This window comes from Oncorhynchus clarkii, chromosome 28 (assembly GCF_045791955.1).
Source record: "Oncorhynchus clarkii lewisi isolate Uvic-CL-2024 chromosome 28, UVic_Ocla_1.0, whole genome shotgun sequence".
Classification (NCBI taxonomy): domain Eukaryota; kingdom Metazoa; phylum Chordata; class Actinopteri; order Salmoniformes; family Salmonidae; genus Oncorhynchus; species Oncorhynchus clarkii.
In genome coordinates this window covers 39,681,895-39,705,809 of record NC_092174.1, presented here as the reverse complement: position 1 = coordinate 39,705,809, position 23,915 = coordinate 39,681,895, and the positions used below count along the sequence as shown (strand labels likewise).

Here is a 23,915-nt window from a genome sequence, read left to right as displayed (position 1 = left end):
CTGGTCATGGCTCACATCAACACGATTATCCCAGAAACCCTAGATCCACACCAATTTGCAGAGCGCCTCAACAGATCCACAGATGATGCAATCTCTATTGTACTCCACACTGCCCTCTCCCACCTGGACATAAGGAACACCTACGTGAGAATGCTGTTCATTGACTACAGCTCAGCGTTCCACACCATATTGCCCTCAAAGCTCATCACTAAGTTAAGGACCCTGGGACTAAACACCTCCCTCTGCAACTGGATCCTGGACTTCCAGACAGGCTGCCCCCCAGGTGGTGAGGGTAGGCAACAACACATCTGCCACGCATATCCTCAACACTGTGGCTCCCCGGGGGTGCGTGCTTAGTCCCCTCCTGTATTCCCTGTTCACCCATGACTGCGTGGCCAAGCACGACTCCCAACACCATCATTAAGTTTGCCGACGACACAACATTGGTAGGCCTGATCACCGACCACAATGAGACATCCTATAGGGAGGAGGTCAGAGACCTGGCAGTGTGGTGCCAGGACAACAACCTCTCCCTCAACGTGAGCAAGACAAAGGAGATGATTGTGGACTACAGGAAAAGGAGGGCCGAGCACGCCCCCATTCTCATCAACGGGGCTGTAATGGGGCAAGTTGAGAGCTTCAAGTTCCTTGGCGTCCTCATCACCAACAAACTATCATGGTCCAAACACACCAAGACAGTCATGAAGAGGGCATGACCATGTTTATTACCCCTCAGCAGAATGAAAATATTTAGCATGGGGCCTCAGATCAGCCAAGTCTAGGTCCAAAAGGCTTCTTAACAGATTCTGCTCCCAAGCCAAGCTGAACGGCTAATCGAATAGCCACCCTGACTCTGACTATTTGCTGCACCCCCCCCCCCCCCCTTCCCTTTTTACATTGCTGCTACTTGCTTTTTATTATCTATGCATAGTCACTTTACCCCACCCTACATGTACATATTACCTCAACTAACCTATACCCACCGCACATTGATTCAGTACCGGTACCCCCTGTATATAGCCTCCACATTGATTCTGTACCGGTACCCCCTGTATATAGCCTCCACATTGATTCTGTACCAGTACCCCCTGTATATAGCCTCCACATTGACTCTGTACCAGTACCTCCTGTATATAGCCTCCACATTGACTCTGTACCGGTACCCCCTGTATATAGCCTCCACATTGACTCTGAACCAGTACCCCCTGTATATAGCCTCCACATTGATTCTGTACCAGTACCCCCTGTATATAGCCTCCACATTGACTCTGTACCAGTACCCCCTGTATATAGCCTCCACATTGACTCTGTACCGGCACCTCCTGTATATAGCCTCCACATTGACTCTGTACCGGTACCCCCTGTATATAGCCTCCACATTGATTCTGTACCGGCACCTCCTGTATATAGCCTCCACATTGACTCTGTACCGGTACCCCCTGTATATAGCCTCCACATTGATTCAGTACCGGTACCCCCTGTATATAGCCTCCACATTGATTCTGTACCGGCACTTCCTGTATATAGCCTCCACATTGATTCTGTACCGGTACCCCCTGTATATAGCCTCCACATTGACTCTGTACCAGTACCATATGTATATAGCCTCCACATTGACTCTGTACCGGTACCCCCTGTATATAGCCTCCACATTGATTCAGTACCGGCACCTCCTGTATATAGCCTCCACATTGATTCAGTACCGGCACCTCCTGTATATAGCCTCCACATTGATTCAGTACCGGCACCTCCTGTATATAGCCTCCACATTGATTCAGTACCGGCACCTCCTGTATATAGCCTCCACATTGATTCAGTACCGGCACCTCCTGTATATAGCCTCCACATTGATTCAGTACCGGCACCTCCTGTATATAGCCTCCACATTGATTCAGTACCGGCACCTCCTGTATATAGCCTCCACATTGATTCAGTACCGGCACCTCATATATATATAGTCTCCACATTGATTCAGTACCGGCACCTCCTGTATATAGCCTCCACATTGATTCAGTACCGGCACCTCCTGTGTATATATATATATCTCCTCGTTACTGTTATTTTATAGTTCCTCTTATTTTTTTACTTTAGTTTATTTAGTAAATATTTTCTTAAGAAAAATAAGAGTTAAGTGCTTGTAAGTAAGCATTTCATGGTAAGGTCTACACTGTTGGTTAAGGGCTTGTAAGTCAGCTTTTCATGGTAAGGTCTACACTGTTGGTTAAGGGCTTGTAAGTCAGCTTTTCATGGTAAGGTCTACACTGTTGGTTAAGGGCTTGTAAGTCAGCATTTCATGGTAAGGTCTACACTGTTGGTTAAGGGCTTGTAAGTCAGCTTTTCATGGTAAGGTCTACACTGTTGGTTAAGGGCTTGTAAGTCAGCTTTTCATGGTAAGGTCTACACTGTTGGTTAAGGGCTTGTAAGTCAGCTTTTCATGGTAAGGTCTACACTGTTGGTTAAGGGCTTGTAAGTCAGCTTTTCATGGTAAGGTCTACACTGTTGGTTAAGGGCTTGTAAGTCAGCATTTCATGGTAAGGTCTACACTGTTGGTTAAGGGCTTGTAAGTCAGCATTTCATGGTAAGGTCTACACTGTTGGTTAAGGGCTTGTAAGTCAGCTTTTCATGGTAAGGTCTACACTGTTGGTTAAGGGCTTGTAAGTCAGCTTTTCATGGTCAAGTCTACACTGTTGGTTAAGGGCTTGTAAGTAAGCATTTCATGGTAAGGTCTACACTGTTGGTTAAGGGCTTGTAAGTAAGCTTTTCACCTGTTGTATTCATGTGACCAATAACATTTTATTTTTGATTTGACTCAACCATTTTTTTTGCCCAATGGGCTTTATCACAGTATCTTGTTTTTCCTGCTTTGAATAAACCCGAAAACAGTTTCTGCGCCCTTCAGAGATTATATCCATAACCGATGTATAAGGTAAACTATGATTCAGACTTACAAAGTCAGGTCATGTAATATGTAGGGTTCGTTTTGAAGGCACGGCATAGGAAGCGGTATAATAAGGTGTTCTTTGAGGCTCAACTAAATCAGCTTGCATGGACTTCTTGATAATGCTGAAAATCCCCTCTGAGAACTGGCAGACATGTTGTGCAACTCGGTCTCAGCAGCAACTTAGTGACAGAATGGTACCAGGATTTATAGGAGGTAAACTACACATTCAATAATCTATGTGTCCCAAATATATAGTGTACTAAGGGCCCATGACTCTGGCCAAAAGTAGTACACAATAGAGAATAAGTTACTACTTGGGACACAGACACTGTGTATCTGAATGTACGGTAGATGGGTTGCAGATGTTTTGTAGCTTCACCTAGCTGTTGACAGTCCTATACACAGCTGCCTCATTCTGAATTCGGTCTGTCTGTTAAACAGTATGTGTTTTAATTGTACAGCAATACACCTGTTAATCCAATCTTGATGCTGAGGAATTTCAGAATCTTGTCAGTCCTGTCAGTTGCCCCTTTCCTAGTCTCTTCTCCCAGTCTCTGCCTTTACCCCAACCCTACAGAGAGAGGCTTGGAATGAGCCACACCCCAGTCTCTGCCTTTACCCCAACCCCACAGAGAGAGGCTTGGAATGAGCCACACCCCAGACTCTGCCTTTACCCCAACCCCACAGAGAGAGGCTTGGAATGAGCCACACCCCAGACTCTGCCTTTACCCCAACCCCACAGAGAGATGCTTGGAATGAGCCACACCCCAGACTCTGCCTTTACCCCAACCCCACAGAGAGAGGCTTGGAATTAGCCACACCCCAGACTCTGCCTTTACCCCAACCCCACAGAGAGAGGCTTGGAATGAGCCACACCCCAGACTCTGAACCCATTCCATATGTGATCCACGGACTCCCTGGAACAGTGATCCACTGTCCCTCTTGAGTCGGTCTCGAAACAAAAACACTTGTCATTTCTGCAGAGCTCAGCTTGTATACCACTGCATTTGTATCTTATTGTATGAATTCTCTGTAGAAACATTGCTTTGATTGCAGCCTGCTGTTCGCCATCTACAATTTCAGAAATATTAGAGTCAAATAATTAGGGGGGATTATATGGTCTTGAATTGAACTCGTGTTGCTGTGGCCATGCAATAGCTGTGTTAGTCCACTAGATGGCGACTAACGTTTTTTTCTAAAACACATTGGAGGGACTGCAGGGTTTATACACAGTTATTTATTCATCATACTGCCTGGGTGACAGAGGAACTGAGAACCATGACCTGTTGTGTTCTGCTGTGAACCTGACCCTCCTCCCTTTCACCCATCAGCTGACTGAACTATGGAACGACAAAGTTATCATGCCATGTCATCAATCCGCCTGACTCCTCATGGATCTCTTCCAAATACATGGGAGAGGAGACTGTGGGAACATCTAAAATGGCTGGGTTGTGGCAGGGACCTCACGATATGATCAGTATTACAATATATATGATAATCATTGCGATTCTTCACGCACCACGATTCTATATGTCTTGAGATGTGATTCTGCTATGGGGGGAACTACAGGTTGTTGTAATGCATTACATTTGAACTGCTATGGTATAAGGTACTTTTCTTAATAACCTGAGATTGAGATGTGATTCTGCTATAGGGTGGAACTACAGGTTGTTGTCGTGCATTACATTTGAACTGCTATGGTATAAGGTACTTTTCTTAATAACCTGAGATTGAGATGTGATTCTGCTATAGGGGGGGAACTACGGGTTGTTGTAATGCATTACATTTGAACTGCTATGGTATAAGGTACTTTTCTTAATAACCTGTTGGGGATGCCCTGCTCACTGGAGCCGCTTCTTCTTGTTTTGAGCTGATAGGAGTGGAACCCGGTGTGGTCGTCTGCTGCAATAGCCCATCCGTGACAAAGATCCACGAGTTGTGCGTCCCGAGATGCCGTTCTGCACACCACTGTTGTACTGCGCCGTTATTTGTCTGTTTGTGGCCCACCTTAGCTGGCACGATTCTTGCCATTCTCCTTCAAACTCTCTCATCAACGAGCTGTTTTCACCCCCAAAAAAATTGTCACACCATTCTCGTTATTAAACCCTAGACACTGTTATGTGTGAAAGGCCCAGGAGGGTGGTCGTTTCTGAGATACTGGATCCTGTGAGTCTGGTACCGATGATCATGCCACGCTCAGAGTGGCTTAGGTCACTCGCTCTGTCCAGTCTAACGTTCAATCAAACAGTAACTGAATGTCTCCATGTCTGTCTGCCTGCTTTTTATAGCGAGCCACATGACTCAATGTCGTGAATGGGGTGATGTACCTAATAAACTGGCCACTGAGTGTTTACTGCTCATACCCATATGAACACAGTACATGTGATATTCAGACTATAGACATTGAAACAAAAGTGTCAAACATTTTGTTCAAGCTTCTTCTATCTTGCCATTTCTGGAGAGAAAAACATTTGTGTTGGCCTGAGCTTTTGATAAATATTTACCCTGGGGTATGACCCTTCTCCCCACACACGTATGGGTAATGAAAAACCCCTTGCATAAACAACACCGGAGCTAGCTATCCTGTGGGCTCGCACATTCTCACATATCTACTGCCCTCGTAAAATACCACGGGTCAGACGGTCAGGTTCATGGTTGAAGATACACAGAACAGACTATATCAGGACCAGAGTCATAGATTTAGAGTTGTCAACTTTTAGAATGTTGAATATTGTTCTAATTCTAGATGTCAAGTGGCATTATTCAAATCTTCCCTATGTCATGTTAATGAGGCACTAACATGGCTGCTTTAGAATTGTTACGTTTTTAATGTAAATACATCAGAATGTACAAACCATGGTCCCAGTCATTAGAATTCAACAGGACCTCTGGTCCTAACTCCCCAACGACATGGCTCTGATCTTGGCCAGTCAGAAGCTTCTAGTTTAGTGCAGTTGTGTCCTGTAAAGGAATGAGCTGTTTGTGGCCAAACCTTGGTGATGCCAAATCATCATTGGCAGTATAGTGGGTCTAGAACGTGGTATTAATTGTGCCTTTCTGTTAGTCAGCAGCTCCTGCAATTCTATGTGCATCAGCTCCTGCTTTTTATTGTTCTGTGGAGAAACATCCATATGTCTGCTGCACTGTAGAGAAACACTCCATATGTCTGCTGCACTGTAGAGAAACACTCCATATGTCTGCTGCACTGTAGAGAAACACTCCATATGTCTGCTGCACTGTAGAGAAACACTCCATATGTCTGCTGCACTGTAGATAAACACTCCATATGTCTGCTGCACTGTAGAGAAACACTCCATATGTCTGCTGCACTGTAGAGAAACACTCCATATGTCTGCTGCACTGTAGAGGAACACTCCATATGTCTGCTGCACTGTAGAGAAACACTCCATATGTCTGCTGCACTGTAGAGAAACACTCCATATGTCTGCTGCACCGTAGAGAAACACTCCATATGTCTGCTGCACCGTAGAGAAACACTCCATATGTCTGCTGCACTGTAGAGAAACACTCCATATGTCTGCTGCACTGTAGTCTGCTGCACTGAAACACTCCATATGTCTGCTGCACCGTAGAGAAACACTCCATATGTCTGCTGCACTGTAGTCTGCTGCACTGAAACACTCCATATGTCTGCTGCACTGTAGAGAAACACTCCATATGTCTGCTGCACTGTAGAGAAACACTCCATATGTCTGCTGCACTGTAGAGAAACACTCCATATGTCTGCTGCACTGTAGAGAAACACTCCATATGTCTGCTGCACTGTAGAGAAACACTCCATATGTCTGCTGCACTGTAGAGAAACACTCCATATGTCTGCTGCACTGTAGAGAAACACTCCATATGTCTGCTGCACTGTAGAGAAACACTCCATATGTCTGCTGCACTGTAGAGAAACACTCCATATGTCTGCTGCACTGTAGAGAAACACTCCATATGTCTGCTGCACTGTAGAGAAACACTCCATATGTCTGCTGCACTGTAGAGAAACACTCCATATGTCTGCTGCACTGTAGAGAAACACTCCATATGTAGAGAAAACACTCCATATGTCTGCTGCACACTCCATATGTCTGCTGCACTGTAGAGAAACACTCCATATGTCTGCTGCACTGTAGAGAAACACTCCATATGTCTGCTGCACTGTAGAGAAACACTCCATATGTCTGCTGCACCGTAGAGAAACACTCCATATGTCTGCTGCACCGTAGAGAAACACTCCATATGTCTGCTGCACCGTAGAGAAACACTCCATATGTCTGCTGCACCGTAGAGAAACACTCCATATGTCTGCTGCACCGTAGAGAAACACTCCATATGTCTGCTGCACCGTAGAGAAACACTCCATATGTCTGCTGCACCGTAGAGAAACACTCCATATGTCTGCTGCACCGTAGAGAAACACTCCATATGTCTGCTGCACCGTAGAGAAACACTCCATATGTCTGCTGCACCGTAGAGAAACACTCCATATGTCTGCTGCACCGTAGAGAAACACTCCATATGTCTGCTGCACCGTAGAGAAACACTCCATATGTCTGCTGCACCGTAGAGAAACACTCCATATGTCTGCTGCACCGTAGAGAAACACTCCATATGTCTGCTGCACCGTAGAGAAACACTCCATATGTCTGCTGCACCGTAGAGAAACACTCCATATGTCTGCTGCACCGTAGAGAAACACTCCATATGTCTGCTGCACCGTAGAGAAACACTCCATATGTCTGCTGCACCGTAGAGAAACACTCCATATGTCTGCTGCACCGTAGAGAAACACTCCATATGTCTGCTGCACCGTAGAGAAACACTCCATATGTCTGCTGCACTGTAGAGAAACACTCCATATGTCTGCTGCACCGTAGAGAAACACTCCATATGTCTGCTGCACCGTAGAGAAACACTCCATATGTCTGCTGCACCGTAGAGAAACACTCCATATGTCTGCTGCACCGTAGAGAAACACTCCATATGTCTGCTGCACTGTAGAGAAACACTCCATATGTCTGCTGCACCGTAGAGAAACACTCCATATGTCTGCTGCACCACTCCATATGTCTGCTGCACCGTAGAGAAACACTCCATATGTCTGCTGCACCGTAGAGAAACACTCCATATGTCTGCTGCACCGTAGAGAAACACTCCATATGTCTGCTGCACCGTAGAGAAACACTCCATATGTCTGCTGCACCGTAGAGAAACACTCCATATGTCTGCTGCACCGTAGAGAAACACTCCATATGTCTGCTGCACCGTAGAGAAACACTCCATATGTCTGCTGCACTGTAGAGAAACACTCCATATGTCTGCTGCACCGTAGAGAAACACTCCATATGTCTGCTGCACCGTAGAGAAACACTCCATATGTCTGCTGCACTGTAGAGAAACACTCCATATGTCTGCTGCACTGTAGAGAAACACTCCATATGTCTGCTGCACCGTAGAGAAACACTCCATATGTCTGCTGCACTGTAGAGGAACACTCCATATGTCTGCTGCACTGTAGAGGAACACTCCATATGTCTGCTGCACTGTAGAGGAACACTCCATATGTCTGCTGCACTGTAGAGAAACACTCCATATGTCTGCTGCACCGTAGAGAAACACTCCATATGTCTGCTGCACTGTAGAGGAACACTCCATATGTCTACTGCACTCATTTGTGTTATACTGTAAACTGAGTGTACAAAACATTAGGAACACTTGCTCTCTCCATGACAGACTGACCAGGTGAAAGATATGATCCTTTATTGATGTCACTAGTTAAATCCACTTCAATCAGTGTAGATGAAGGGAAGCAGACAGGTTAAAGAAGGATTCTTAAGTCTGGAGACATGGATGGTGTCTGTGTGGAATTCAGAGGGTGAATGGGTAAGACAAAACAGGTAAGTGCCTTTTGAACGGGGTCTAGTAGGTGCCAGGCGCACCAGTTTGTGTCAAGAACTGCAACGCTGCTGAGTTTTTCATGCTTAACAGTTTCCCGTGTGTATCAACAATGGTCCACCACCCAAATTACATCCAGTCAACTTGACACAACTGTTGGAAGCATTGGAGTCAACATGGACCAGCATCCCTGTGGAACACTTTCGACACCTTGTAGAGTCCATGCCCTGACGAATTGAGGCTGTTCTGAGGGTAAAACAGGAGGGGGGGAGGGGGGGGGCGACTCGATAGTAGGAATGTGTTCCTAATGTTTGGTCTACTCAGTGTAGATATATGGTGGTGAGTTGGCATTAGATGCCCCCTGCTCTTCCCACTGTGGTGGAAGTGGGGCCCTGTGGTGTGGACTGCTGGAGCTGCAGTTGTTGCCTGGATTGTTGTTCTAACAGCTGATTTGATCCCTCTGAGCTAGACTTCTCCCTGGCTATTTATGGCAGATTCCCTGCTATCAAAGCTCCTCTCTTCAGCCCGTACATGGTTGCTCCTGTATGAGGTTACCACCACGCTGCTTTTGGCACACAGTCCTCCTCAGCACAGTCACGAAAGCGCGCAAAGCCGGCCTCTCACACTCAGAGACTGTCAGGTGCCTAATGTTAGTGGTTAGTTAGAATGGACTTTTTGAAAATCCGTCAGGCAGGGACAGGTGACTGGATCCTTGGACAATCATGGAGTAGAATCTGAGGAACAGAACTTTTGGAATAGTCTGAAGAATAGAACCACCTGCTTCTTTTTAGCATCCCTATTTAGCATCCCCTGTTCCCCCCCCTCTCTCCTTACCTCTCTCCCTGGTTCCCCCCCCCTCTCCTTACCTCTCTGCCCCCCTCTCCTTACCTCTCTCTCTGCCCCCCCATCCTTACCTCTCTCTCTGCCCCCCCATCCTTACCTCTCTCTCTGCCCCCCCATCCTTACCTCTCTCCCTGGCCCCCCCCCCCCCCCCCTGGTTCCCCCCCTCTCCTTACCGCTCTCTCCCTGGTTCCCCCCTCTCCTTACCTCTCTGCCCCCCCCATCCTTACCTCTCTCTCTGCCCCCCCCCCTCCTTACCTCATGTTTTCTCTGATGTCTCTCGTTCCTGGATTTGATTTCATTCCTATTGCACTCTCCAGAGTGGTCTGTAAGGCACTGTTGTATAATTGTTGTTGCTGAAACGATCTTCTCCATCGTGGATGAGGCTTGATCCTGGTGCCGCTTTGGAAAGTTGTGGACCCTAACCCTGTCCCATCTGCACCTCCTGTACCTCCAGCCTGCTCACTACTGACCAGACTTCTCGCCCCCTGCTGGACAAATAAGAGTATTTTCCTTCCTTGGCTGCAAAACCCTGAACTGTTATTTTTCACAATCGTGGTGTTGATGTCATGCTGAGAATTGAATGTAGTTGGAACCAAGGAAAAGTAAGTGCGTGTTACCTTCGCCAGGGCTGGATTACCGAACAGGCAGGTAGGGCACATGTGCTTGGGGGGGGAGAATAGCATATTAACACACCATAAGGAATGGCAAAATGTGTAGAATAGCAGGACATTTTCTTTAAAACGGCATAATTTTCCAGGGCCCCTTGGAGGTAGGTGCCCCGGGGCAGAGGCAGAGGCAGAGGCAGAGGCAGAGGCAGAGGCAGAGGCAGAGGCAGAGGCAGAGGCAGAGGCAGAGCGCTTTTTGTTTACTGAAGACTTGCTAGTCTAGTACTTGGTCTTAATAATTCATCTGTCAATGTTGAGGTGTAATATATATATAATGGATTGCATCATTCATAGGATGTACAGTATGCACACCTCTTCATTGAATGTGACCCAAAATGCAAATCCCGGATCGTGATGTTGATATAAGCAGAATTGAAGTGCTCCATCATTTAGTCTCTGTAACATCACTGAAGTATGCAGTGTCTTGAATTAGAGGCAATATTGGCATCTGCTCCAGTAGACTAAAGATAATTGATTGAATTATCTTACGTGACATCAGTGGTTTAGCCTAGTTACACAGAAGCGGGGAATAAATAAATAAAACTAACAAATGTAAAGTTGTCAGCTTATCTCTCTACTGACAACAGGCCTACGGGCTTGGCTCTACAAGCTCTTAGAATTAGTGGTGACTCGAGGAACCAAAACTGTCATTCTACTAAACTCAGATTCTACTCTGCTGGCATGGGGCTAAGAATGAGGCATCGCCTGTCTACTGCAGCCCATAGATCACACTGCTCTAAAGACCATACTCACTGTCTGAAAGGAGTCGTGTATATTAACTCTGTTTTGTGTGTGCTCCCTCATAGAAAACCCTACTGTATGTTTTAATATCAGATGAGTTGAATAAGGCTGCTATGGAGCTGCTTCTGCAGGAATGGGTTTGGATGGGTTCCAATGTGTGTGTGTGTGTGTTCCAGCGGGTCCAGCCTTCATTTCCCCAAGTCTTTGTTGTTATGGCACCCTATTCCCTATGAAGTGCACAGCTTTTAACCAGGGCCCCAGTGTAGGGGAATAGTGTGCCGTTTGGGACGTAGACAGTGAGTATGAGGACCTGCCGGAAGGATCTGGGGCTGCTTGATGTTGTTTAGAGTCCTGCACTGTCATCTCCATCTCAATAAAGAGGGTTACTGCTGCCCGAATGCTTAACCTTGTCTTCACCCTGTCTCCCTCTGGAGGACACACACACACACACACACACACACACACACACACACACACACACACACACACACACACGGTTGTCTTTGACTGGCCCGGTAAGAGGACATGTAAACAACTTTTGGTTCTAGGGAGAAATGTACTGCTTGTGGCAAACAGTCCCAGAATGCACACTTAAGGACAAAAGAGAGATTATTGGGCTGATCACTGAACATGTTTCAGGTTTTGACCTTGTGCATTACTGTGGTCGGGTACTAAACCTGGGCTTTGGTCGGGTACTAAACCTGGGCTTTGGTCAGGTACTATGCTTTCTACTGGTTGTCTTCTCTACAATCGCATACTAGGGCTGTACTTTTCTAAAGATCAAATTACAATACTTACCAGTAAACACAGATGCCTGTTTATCTGCTCATACAGGAGTGTTGTTTATCTGCTCATGCAGGAGTGTTGTCCTCTGCTCATGCAGGAGTGTTGTCCTCTGCTCATACAGGAACAATTAAAGGCCTAGTTAACACATTTTGGGGAGATAAAATGTTTGAAAAATAATTTTTATTTATCAGGGGTGCTGCAGCACCCTTGGCACCCCGACTTCCTGCAGCACCCTCGGCACCCCGACTTCCTGCAGCACCCTCGGCACCCCGACTTCCTGCAGCACCCTCGGCACCCCTACTTCCTGCAGCACCCTCGGCACCCCTACTTCCTGCAGCACCCTCGGCACCCCTACTTCCTGCAGCACCCTCGGCACCCCTACTTCCTGCAGCACCCTCGGCACCCCTACTTCCTGCAGCACCCTCGGCACCCCTACTTCCTGCGGCCATGTTGTAGGTATTTTCCAACAGCTATGGAAACCGATGGTGAAGAATAGGGCACTTTGTTCCACCCGGTCCTGTGGTCACAACTAAAGCTCTGCAGTGGAATTACTCACAGAAACCCCATAGACAACTATCAACTGATGTCAGTGGTGGCTGGTGGGCGGTGATACGACTAATTTTAATGGCTGGTATGGTAATAAATGCAATGGTATCAAACACATGGAAACCTTTCCATCTATTCAATTGCAGGCATTACAATGAGCCCGTCCTTCTATATCTCTGACCACCAGCCTCCTCTGATCGAGGACGTTCACATGTCAGAGATGAAATCATTATACTGATTTCTTGAGCACCGTTACCTTGACCTCCACATGATGAAGAGCTGTTATAGATGTGCGCTACATGGCGTCTTGATGTACTGTACAGTATACTCTGAGTGTACAAGACATCAACACCTGCTCTTCCCATGACAGATTGACCGGGTGAATCTAGTGGAATGCTATGATCTCTTACTGATGTCACTTGTTAAATCCACTTCAGATGAAAGGGGAGGAGACAGGTTAAAGAAGGATTTTTAAGCCTAGAGACAATTGAGACGACATGGATTGTGTATGTGTGCCATTCAGAGGGTGAATGGGCAAGACAAAATATTTTAAGTGCCTTTGAATGGTATGGTAGTAGGTTCCAGGCGCCCCGGTTTGAGTCATGAACTGCAACACCGCTGGGTATTCCATGCTCAACAGTTTCCTAAGTGTATCAAGAATGGTCCACCACGCCTCCCGAGTTGCCCAGCTGCCTAAGACACTGCATTGCAGTGTTGCAGCGTCACTACAGTCTGGGGTTCGATGCCGGGTGCTTTACTTGGCTCACGCACTCTAGCGACTCCTTGTTGTGGGCTGGGCGCCTGCAAGCTGATTTCGGGCGTCAGTTGAACAGTGTTTCCTCCGACCCATTGGTGCGGCTGGCTTCCGGGTTAAGATAGCGGCTGTTACAGAAGCGTGGCTTGGCGAGTCATGTACCCCCTCTTCCCCCTAGTAACGTTACTTTACCTGTACCCCCTCTTCCCCCTAGTAACGTTACTTTAGCTGTACCCCCTTATTAACGTTACTTTACCTGTACCCCCTCTGCCCCTTAGTAACAGGCCCTGGCCGGCTGTCTCTCCATTCTGCCTTTATTAGGAGACGGTGCCAGCCAGGTAGGTAGGCAGCCAGCCAGCCAAGCAGGTAGGCAGGTAGGCAGCCAGCCAGCCAAGCAGGTAGGCAGGCAGGCAGCCAGCCAGCCAAGCAGGTAGGCAGCCAGTCAGGCAGGCAGGTAGGCAGCCAGCCAGTCAGCCAGCCAAGCAAGCAGGGAGGCTCTGGCCCAAGATGTGTGTCTAGAGTAGCATTGTTCTGCTGCTCTGAGCTGAGCCTGTCCAGGACAGCTCCACACAGCCAGCCAGAGGACCATCCTACTCCTTCAGAATGTTTACTCTGGTATCCGAAGGAGAACCACGTTCCTGCTCTCTCTCTCTCTGGCTTGCATCACTGGAGCTGACATTTTGGGGGCCGTCGGGGCAGGATTCTCCCTGGTCTTATATGGTACAGATTAGTGGAGGACTGAGTGGTGGAGAGGAGAGACGGAGTTCTGCGGAGCATCAACAGAGAGAGGACAGGCTTTCGGAGCAGAGGGGGGTGATATGTTCAGGGAAGCTGCTGTTCTTCAAATGTGCTTCTCCATGATGGATGATTCAGCATTGTGACACCACACACACACACACAACCACAGCATAATGACAATCTGACTAAGTTCATACTGACCATATGTCTTTAAGTATTGCACAAAGATACGTAATATTGCATTTCTTAGGCACGTACACAGCTTAGCATTTGTGCAACAAGTCCTTCCAAGTGCTACAGACAGAATGTGAAACATACAGGCACAGCTTTCTGGCTGACGGCTGTCTGGCTGATGGCTGTCTTAAACTAGCCTGACATTAACACCAACTAGGCCTAGACCAGTCAATACTGTCATCTGACCAAGGTTCTTTAGGGTTACACTGACTGACCCGGACTCTCATTTAGCACAGCATCAGTTTACATAACAAGGAGTACACTATCAATAATATTGGTCCTAACTTTACAACCCGTTTGAGACCTACAAAGGTTACATTTTATCGTGAATGTGCAATAACGAGCTCCTAGCCAACTCATGAGGCAGCATGTGAGCATGGTCAGCTGTCATCTAAGTTCGTACACTATTATAAACACCATCGACACCAGTGAAGAAAATACCTTTGTCCCTGTGTAATGTTTACAATTAAAAAAAAAAAAATCTATACAATTTTTTTATTAACTAGGCAAGTCAGTTAAGAACAACTTCTTTACAATGGCGTCTTATCATACACTGTTGTTCTGTTCAGAGAGAGAGAGAGAGAGAGGGTGGTGGTGAGCAGTGCACAAGACCATGTGGTTAATTAGACAATATGGATGAGATGTGAGATCAGACTGAACAGCTGTGGTTTATGAGGTGAAAGTCCGGGCATGGGCTGGAGACGCAGTCAGAGAGTGGCTGTAGCGTGGGGCTAATCCTGTAGCTAACCACACACTGCGGATACGACTGGGGCCAGAAATCCCTGTATTTCTGACAGTGTACCATCTTACTGCGAATATGACTGGGGCCAGAAATCCCTGTATTTCTGACACATTTTTTTCCTTGAGGCCCCACTGGACTCCCCCCCCCCCCCCCCCCCAAGGTCCCCATTAGCCAAATAATGATAGTTTTGCATAAAAGCACCCAATATAGTTTGTCCCTGCTGGCCCTAGTTTTAGGTCTGAAAACCCACTTAACCTGGCCATACCCACACTATTCATGTGCTGTTCACACACCAGCCTGTCCCATCACGCGTATCCTTGTTTATTTTGGTAACTAAGCAGCGTTGTGGTCTGGTGAGACGACACACAGCCTATGCTAGAGGTTACATTCAACCACTTCTTTTTAAGGAGCCCCCCGTGTCCATTGGCACTGACGTCTGTTTTGAAATTGTACATTTTGTGTGGGAGGCTGTTGCAGACGTCCAGGCAGAGGTGCTTTGTGGAGGAAGGATCGTGTTTGTTGCTGTGAGGGAGTGGGAGGAAGAGCACACACACGAACTCCCGCCGTCAGGCAGCCAATCAGCTAACACTTTGCCTTATTAGGGATGTCTACTGGGGGTGGAGAGGGGGGGGGGGGTGGGCGAGGCGTGAGGTGTGTGTTAAATGTTTACTCTGACTGTTAATTGGGAAGGCCAGTTAAACGTTCTTTCATGTTTTTAGTGTTCACTGTGTAAAGGAGTGTTCTGCAGTGAGTCTCCATTAACTCTGCTGGTGTGGACAACAGTAGGCTAGGTCTAATTTGCCTGGAATCGACACTGGTCTGCTGTTAATCCCTGCTGATTATGGAACCTAGGCTGTACTCCAAATGGCACTCTATTCCCTACATAGTGCACTACTTTTGACCAGGGACCGTAGGGTGCCATTTGGTTTTCTACTCAGTGTTGATCTTTTTAATTCACTGTATGTTTCCAAAGCAGTTAGATTCTGGGGTGTTGACTACTAGCACTATAATGGACACACACACACACATATACATGGGTAGCAGCACCAAACAGGAGGACTACATCCCACATGTCATCATAGGGCCCTGGTCAAAGTAGTGCACTATAAAGGGAATAGGGTGTCATTTGGGATGTTTGTCATTATGACACCACTGTGGAAGGGAACTTAGCTGTCCCCATAGGAGAACCCTTTTTGGTTCCAGGAATAACTTATTTTTTTGTGTGCATGTTAGACTTCCTGTATTAACATGTGATAACGCTGATAACACCCAAACAGTGCATCAGCAAGCATGATGCTCCTAAGGAACAGTTTCCCTGTTTGATAGTAGTGCAGTGTTTGTGCCCAGTAATGTAACTCATTAACATATCATTCATCAAGAGGAATCTTCTCTTTCTCTCTGCTCTCTCTGTTCTTTCTCTCTGCTCTCTGTGTTCTTTATCTCTGTTCTTTCTCTCTGCTCTCTATCTCTGTTCTTTCTCTCTGTTCTTTCTCTCTGTTCTTTCTCTCTGCTCTCTCTCTCTCTGTTCTTTCTCTCTGCTCTCTCTCTCTCTCTCTCTCTCTCTCTCTCTCTGTGTGTTCTTTCTCTCTGCTCTCTCTCTTGCTGTTCTTTCTCTCTGCTCTCTCTCTCGCTGTTCTTTCTCTCTGCTCTCTCTGTTCTTTCTCTCTGCTCTCTGTGTTCTTTATCTCTGTTCTTTCTCTCTGTTCTTTCTCTCTGCTCTCTCTCTGTGTTCTTTCTCTCTGCTCTCTCTCTCGCTGTTCTTTCTCTCTGCTCTCTCGCTGTTCTTTCTCTCTGCTCTCTCTCTCTCTCTGTTATTTCTCTCTGCTCTCTCTCTCTCTGTTCTTTCTCTCTCTCTCTCTCTCTCTCTCTCTCTCTCTCGCTCTGTGTTCTTTCTCTCTGCTCTCTCTGTGTTCTTTCTCTCTGTTCTTTCTCTCTGCTCTCCCTCTCTGCTCTCTCTCGGTGTTCCTTCTCTCTGCTCTCTCTCTGTGTTCCTTCTCTCTGCTCTCTCTCTGTGTTCCTTCTCTCTGCTCTCTCTCTGTGTTCCTTCTCTCTGCTCTCTCTCTGTGTTCCTTCTCTCTGCTCTCTCTCTGTGTTCCTTCTCTCTGCTCTCTCTCTGTGTTCCTTCTCTCTGCTCTCTCTCTGTGTTCCTTCTCTCTGCTCTCTCTCTGTGTTCCTTCTCTCTGCTCTCTCTCTGTGTTCCTTCTCTCTGCTCTCTCTCTGTGTTCCTTCTCTCTGCTCTCTCTCTGTGTTCCTTCTCTCTGCTCTCTCTCTGTGTTCCTTCTCTCTGCTCTCGCTCTGTGTTCTTTCTCTCTGCTCTCGCTCTGTGTTCTTTCTCTCTGTTCTTTCTCTCTGCTCTCTCTTCCTCTCTGCTCTCTCTCGGTGTTCCTTCTCTCTGCTCTCTCTCTGTGTTCCTTCTCTCTGCTCTCTCTCTGTGTTCCTTCTCTCTGCTCTCTCTCTGTGTTCCTTCTCTCTGCTCTCTCTCTGTGTTCCTTCTCTCTGCTCTCTCTCTGTGTTCCTTCTCTCTGCTCTCTCTCTGTGTTCCTTCTCTCTGCTCTCTCTCTGTGTTCCTTCTCTCTGCTCTCTCTCTGTGTTCCTTCTCTCTGCTCTCTCTCTGTGTTCCTTCTCTCTGCTCTCTCTCTGTGTTCCTTCTCTCTGCTCTCTCTCTGTGTTCCTTCTCTCTGCTCTCTCTCTGTGTTCCTTCTCTCTGCTCTCTCTCTGTGTTCCTTCTCTCTGCTCTCTCTCTCTGTGTTCCTTCTCTCTGCTCTCTCTCTCTGTGTTCCTTCTCTCTGCTCTCTCTCTCTGTGTTCCTTCTCTCTGCTCTCTCTCTCTGTGTTCCTTCTCTCTGCTCTCTCTCTCTGTGTTCCTTCTCTCTGCTCTCTCTCTCTGTGTTCCTTCTCTCTGCTCTCTCTCTCTGTGTTCCTTCTCTCTGCTCTCTCTCTCTGTGTTCCTTCTCTCTGCTCTCTCTCTTGAATTCACAGTTAACATTACACAAAGTTCCAAAAGCATAAAGACATTTCAAATGTCATATGTCTGTACAGTGCATTTGGAAAGTATTCAGACCCCTTCACTTTTTGCATATTTTGTTACGTTACAGCTTTATTCTAAAATTGATTAAATTATATATTTTTCCTCATCTATCTACAAATTAATGACAGCACATTTATTAAAAATAAAATGCAGAAATACCTTATTGACATAAGTATTCAGACCATGTGATATGAGACTCTAAGCTCAGGTGCATCCCATTTGCTCACTGAGTCTGTACATAGTCAAAGATTTCCTTTTAAGTTTGGGTCAGTCACAGTGGTCAGGTATTCTGCTACTGTGTACTCTCTGTTTAGGGCCAAGTAGCATTCTAGTTTGCTCAGTTTTTTTGTTAATTACTTGACACATTGGAAATAATGACTTTTTTTGTTTGATTGTCTAATTGTCTAATTGTGTTGCTGTCCTAGGGCTCTGTGGGGTCTGCTTAAGGGACTCTTCTCCAGGTTAATTTCTCTGTAGTTGATGGCTTTGTCGTGGGAGGTCTGGGAATCGCTTCCTTTTGGGTGATTTTAGAATTTAACTGCTCTTTTCTGGATTTGGATAATTAGTGGGTATCGGCCTAATTCTGCTCTGCATTATTTGGTGTTTTTACATTGTACACTGAGGATATTTTTGCAGAATCTCAATTTGGTGTTTGTCCCATTTTGTGAATTGTTGGTTGGTGAGCGGACCCCAGACCTCACAACCATAAATGGCAATGGGTTCTTTAACCTCTTGGAACTCCCCATACCGGATCCGGTATCAGGAATACAGACTCAAGCTCATTACCATAACGCAACGTTAACTATTCATGAAAATCGCAAATGAAATGAAATAAATATGCCATCTCGCAAGCTTAGCCTTTTGTAAACAAAACTGTCATCTCAGATTTTCAAAATATGCTTCTCAACCATAGGAAAACAATAATTTGTGTAACAGTAGCTAGCAAACAAAGGATTTAGCGTTAGCATTAGCGTTAGCATCCAGCACGCAACATTTCAACAAAAACATAAAAGCCTTCAAATAAAATCATTTACCTTTGAAGAACTTCTGATGTTTTCAATGAGGATACTCTCAGTTGGATAGCAGATGCTCAGTTTTTCCAAAAAGATTCTTTGTGTATTAGAAATAGCTCCGTTTTATACATCACATTTGGCTACCAAAAAAAACCCGAAAATTCAGTCCTCAAAACGCGAACTTTTTTCCAAATTAACTCCATAATATCGACTGAAAACATGGCAAACGCTGTTTAGAATCAATCATCAAGGTGTTTTTCACATATCTCTTCATTGATACATCGTTCTTGGACACATGCTTTCTCCCCTGAATCAAATGGTAAAGTGGAAGCAGCTGGCAATTACGCACCGAATTCGACGCAGGACACCAGGCGGACACTTGGAAAATGTAGTCTCTTATGGTCAATCTTCCAATGATATGCCTACAAATACGTCACAATGCTGCTAAGACCTTGGGCGAACGACAGAAAGTGTAGGCTCATTCCTTGCGCAATCACAGCCATATAAGGAGACAATGGAAAACAGAGCTTCAGAAATTCTGCTAATTCCTGGGTGATGCATCATCTTGGTTTCGCCTGTAGAATGAGTTCTGGGGTACTTACAGACAAAATCTTTGCAGATTCTGAAACTTCAGAGTGTTTTCTTTCCAAAACGGTCAAGAATATGCATAGTCGAGCATCTTTTCGTGACAAAATATCGCGCTTAAAACGGGAACGTTTTTTATCCAAAAATGAAATAGCGCCCCCAGAGATCCAACAGGTTAACTGATTCAAGGATTTTTAGCCATATCCTAATTGGTATGTCGACTTTGATGTTCCTTTTGATGGCATAGAAGGCCCTTTTTGCCTTGTCTCTCTTGCTTGTTCACAGCTTTGTGGAAGTTACCCGTCACGCTGATGTTTAAGCCGAGGTATGTATAGTTTTTTTTTGTACTCTAGGGCAACGGTGTCTAGATGGAATTTGTATTGTTGTCCTGGCAACGTGACCTTCTTTTGGAACACCATTATTTTTTGTCTTTCTGAGATTTACTGTCGGGGCCAAGATCTGACAGAATCTGTGCAGAAAATCTAGGTGCTGCTGCAGGCCCTCCGTGGTTGGGGACAGATGCACCAGATCTATCAGACCTCAGGACAAGACCCAGAAGCAGACAGTTTGACATAACAAAAGTTAATTACAAAAATTGGGCAGGCAAACGACAGGTCAAGGGCAGGCAGAGGTGGATAATCCAGGGCAGTGTCACAAGGTACAGAACGGCAGGCAGGGTCAGGGCAGGCAGAATGGTCAAAACCAGGACAACTAGAGAGTAAAACAGGAGTACGGGGAAAAAACGCTGGTAGGCTTGACGAGACAAGACGAACTGGCAACAGACAACCGAAATCACAAGTATAAGTGCACAGGGGAAAATGGGCAAACCTGGAGGGGGGTGGAGACAAGCACAAGACAGGTGAAACCTTTCAGGGTGTGACAAGATTATCAGCAAACAGGAGATGTTTTACTTTAGATTCTAGACTGTTCGAGTGCTCTCGCTAATATATACATACATACAGTTGAAGTCGGAAGTTTATATACACTTAGTTTGGAGTCATTAACTCGTTTTTAACAAAATATAGTTTTGACAAGTCGGTTAGGACATCTACTTTGTGCATGACACAAGTAATTTTTCCAACAATTGTTTACAGACAGATTATTTCACTTATAATTCACTGTATCAAAATTCCAGTGGGTCAGAAGTTTACAAGCTTCTTCTAATTGACATCATTTGAGTCAATTGGAGGTGTACCTGTGGATGTATTTCAAGGCCGACCTTCAAACTCAGTGCCTCTGCTTGACATCATGGGAAAATCAAAAGAAATCAGCCAAGACCTCAGAAAAAAATTGTAGACCTCCACAAGTCTGGTTCATCCTTGGGAGCAATTTCCAAACACCTGAAGGTACCACATTCATCTGTACAAACAATAGTACGCAAGTATAAACACCATGGGACCACGCAGCCGTCATACAGCTCAGGAAGGAGACGCGTTCTGTCTCCTAGAGATGAATGTACTTTGGTGTGAAAAGTGCAAATCAATCCCAGAACAACAGCAAAAGGACCTTGTGAAGATGCGGGAGGAAACGGGTACTAAAGTATCTATATCCACAGTAAAACGAGTCCTATATCGACATAACCTGAAAGGCCGCTCAGCACGGAAGAAGCTACTGCTCCAAAACCGCCATTAAAAAAGCCAGACTAAGGTTTGCAGCTGCACTTGGGGACAAAGATCATACTTTTTGGAGAAATGTCCTCTGGTCTGATGAAACAAAACTAGAACTTTTTGGCCATAATGACCATCGTTATGTTTGGATGAAAAAGAGGGAGGCTTGCAAGTTGAAGAACACCATCCCAACCGTGAAACACAGGTGGCAGCATCATGTTGTGGGGGTGCTTTGCTGCAGGAGGGACTGGTGCACTTCACAAAAGGAATGAAAAATTATGTAGATATATTGATGCAAAATCTCAAGACCTCAATCAGGAAGTTAAAGCTTGGTCACAAATGGGTCTTCCAAATGGACAATGACCCCAAGCATACCTCCAAAGTTGTGACAAAATTAAAAAAATTTAAAAAAAAGCTTAAGGACAACAAAATCAAGGTCCTGGAGTGGCCATCACAAAGCGCTGACCTCAATCCTATTGAAAATTTGTGGGCAGAACTGAAAAGCATGTGCGAGCAAGGAGGCCTACAAACCTGACTCAGTTACACCAGCTCTGTCAGGAGGAATGGGCCAAAATTCACCCAACTTATTGTGGGAAGCTTGTGGAAGGCTACCTGAAACGTTTGACCCAAGTTAAACAATTTAAATGCAATGCTACCAAATGCTAATTGAGTGTATGTAAACTTCTGACCCACTGGGCATGTAATGAAAGAAATAAAAGCTGAAATAAATAATTGTCTCTACTATTATTCTGACATTAGACATTCTTAAAATAATAAAGGATCCAAACTGACCTAAGACAGGGAATTTTTACAAGGATTAAATGTCAGGAATTGTGAAACTGAGTAAATGTATTTGGCTAAGGTGTATTTAAACTTCCGACTTCAACTGTATATTGAAAAGGGTGGGGCTTAAGCTGCATCCCTTTCTCACCCCACAGCCCTGTGGAAAGAAATGTGTTTTTTTCCAATTTTTTGTTTGCGTACATTAATTGTATTATGTTGTATGTTTTTCCCTAAAACCACTTTCCATCAATTTATATAGCAGACCCTTATGCCGAATTGAGTCAAAAGCTTTTTTGGAAATCAACGAAGCATGAGATGACATTGCCTTTGTTTTGGTTTGTTCGTTTGTTTGTCAATTAGGGTGTGCAGTGTGAATATGTGGTCTGTCGTACGGCAATTTGGTAAAAAGCTCATTTGACATTTGCTCAGTACGTTGTTTTTACTGAGGTGGATTGGGGTGATCAGTCCTTGGTTTCAAATATTGGGGAAGATGCCAGAGCTAAGGATCATGTTAAAGAGTTTATGTATAGCCATTTGGAATTTGTGGTCTGTATATTTAGGATACCGTCAACACCACAGGCCTTTTTGGGTTGTAGGGTTTGTATTTTGTCCTGTAGTTCATTCATTGTAATTGGAGAACCCAGTGGGTTCTGGTAGTCTTTAATACTTGATTCTAAGATTTGTATTTGATCATGTATATGTTTTTGATGTTTGTTCTTTGTTATAGGGACAAAAAGATTGGAGAAGTGGTTTATCCATCTCCCTTTTTAGACATTTTGTTTAGAGTTTTCCAATAAGTGGTTAGATTTTATTGATTCCTCAATTACATTGAGCTGATTTCTGATGTGCTGTTACTTCTTTTTCCATAGAACATTTCTGTATTGTTTTAGTGATTCAACATAGTGAAGGTGTCGGCTCAGGTTTTCTGGGTCTCTATGTTTTTAGTCAGATAGAAATTCAGAAACGTTTCTTAGGGTTTCATTCTGCATCAACCATTTGTCATTGTTTTTAATTTTCTTAGGTTGTCTGCTTGGCATTTTTAGATTTGATAGGAAAGCTGAGGTCAAATATATAGTTTAGGCTTTCTACTGCCAAGTTTACACCTTAACTTCTCACTGTAATAGTGATCTAAAATGGATTGAAATTGGTGTTGCCTAATTGTTTTTTGGTAGGTTTCCACACTACATTCCTTCCATCTATAGCATTTCTTAATATTATTCAGTTCCTTTGGCTTTGATGCCTCATGATTGGGTAGGGCTGTGATCTGATAAGAGTGTTAGTGGGCGGACTGAATGCTCTGAGAGACTCTAGGTTGAGGTCAGTGATAAATGAATCAACAGTATTACTGCCAGGAGATGAGCTTATAGGCGTACCTACCACAGGAGTCCCCTCAAGGCCTACCGTTGACTATGTACAGACTCGGCCTGCGACAGAACTGCAGGAGTTGTGTCCCTTTTGATGTTGTTCTGTCATAGTTGTGTCTGAGGGAGGGAATACTGTCACATCCAGGTAGGCGTTTGTCCCCCTGTGTGCTGAAGGTGTCAGGTCCAGTTCTGGCATTTAGGTCGCCACAGACTAGTACATGTCCCTGGGCCTGGAAATGATTGATTTCCCCCTCCAGGGTGGAGAAGCTGTCTTCATTTAAAGTATAGGGATTCTAGTCAGGGTTTATGTAACACACACAGTTCATTTCTCTCTGTTAAGATAATTAATAATGACATTTCTAGCCACATGCAAAATGTTCCTGTTTTGATTAATTTAAAAGAGTGAGTTAGGTCTGCTCTATACCAAATAAGCATACCCAATGAGTCTCCTCCCTGTTTCACACCTGGTAGTTTGGTTAATCTGACTACCAGCTCTCTGTAACCTAGAGGGCAAACAGTGGGTCCGTCTCCTGTATACCATGTTTCTTGTAGGATGACCGTGTCTGGGTTCCTGCTCTTAAGGCCAAAGGCATATGACCTCAGACCTTGTATATTCCAGGATGAGATAGTAAACACTTTGTGTTC

At 45.3% G+C, this 23,915-nt stretch overlaps 1 protein-coding gene across 1 annotated transcript in view; it reads left to right on the top strand.

Annotated features, from left to right (window-relative positions):
* LOC139386788 (junctional cadherin 5-associated protein-like) overlaps window positions 1-12,373 on the top strand; it is a 54,535-nt gene extending 42,162 nt beyond the window's left edge. Inside the window, exon 6 of the mRNA XM_071132595.1 lies at window positions 12,069-12,373. Within this exon, the coding sequence (XP_070988696.1) occupies window positions 12,069-12,373 (305 nt within the window). The remainder of the gene's footprint in view (window positions 1-12,068) is intronic.
* The last annotated feature ends 11,542 nt before the right edge of the window (window positions 12,374-23,915 follow it).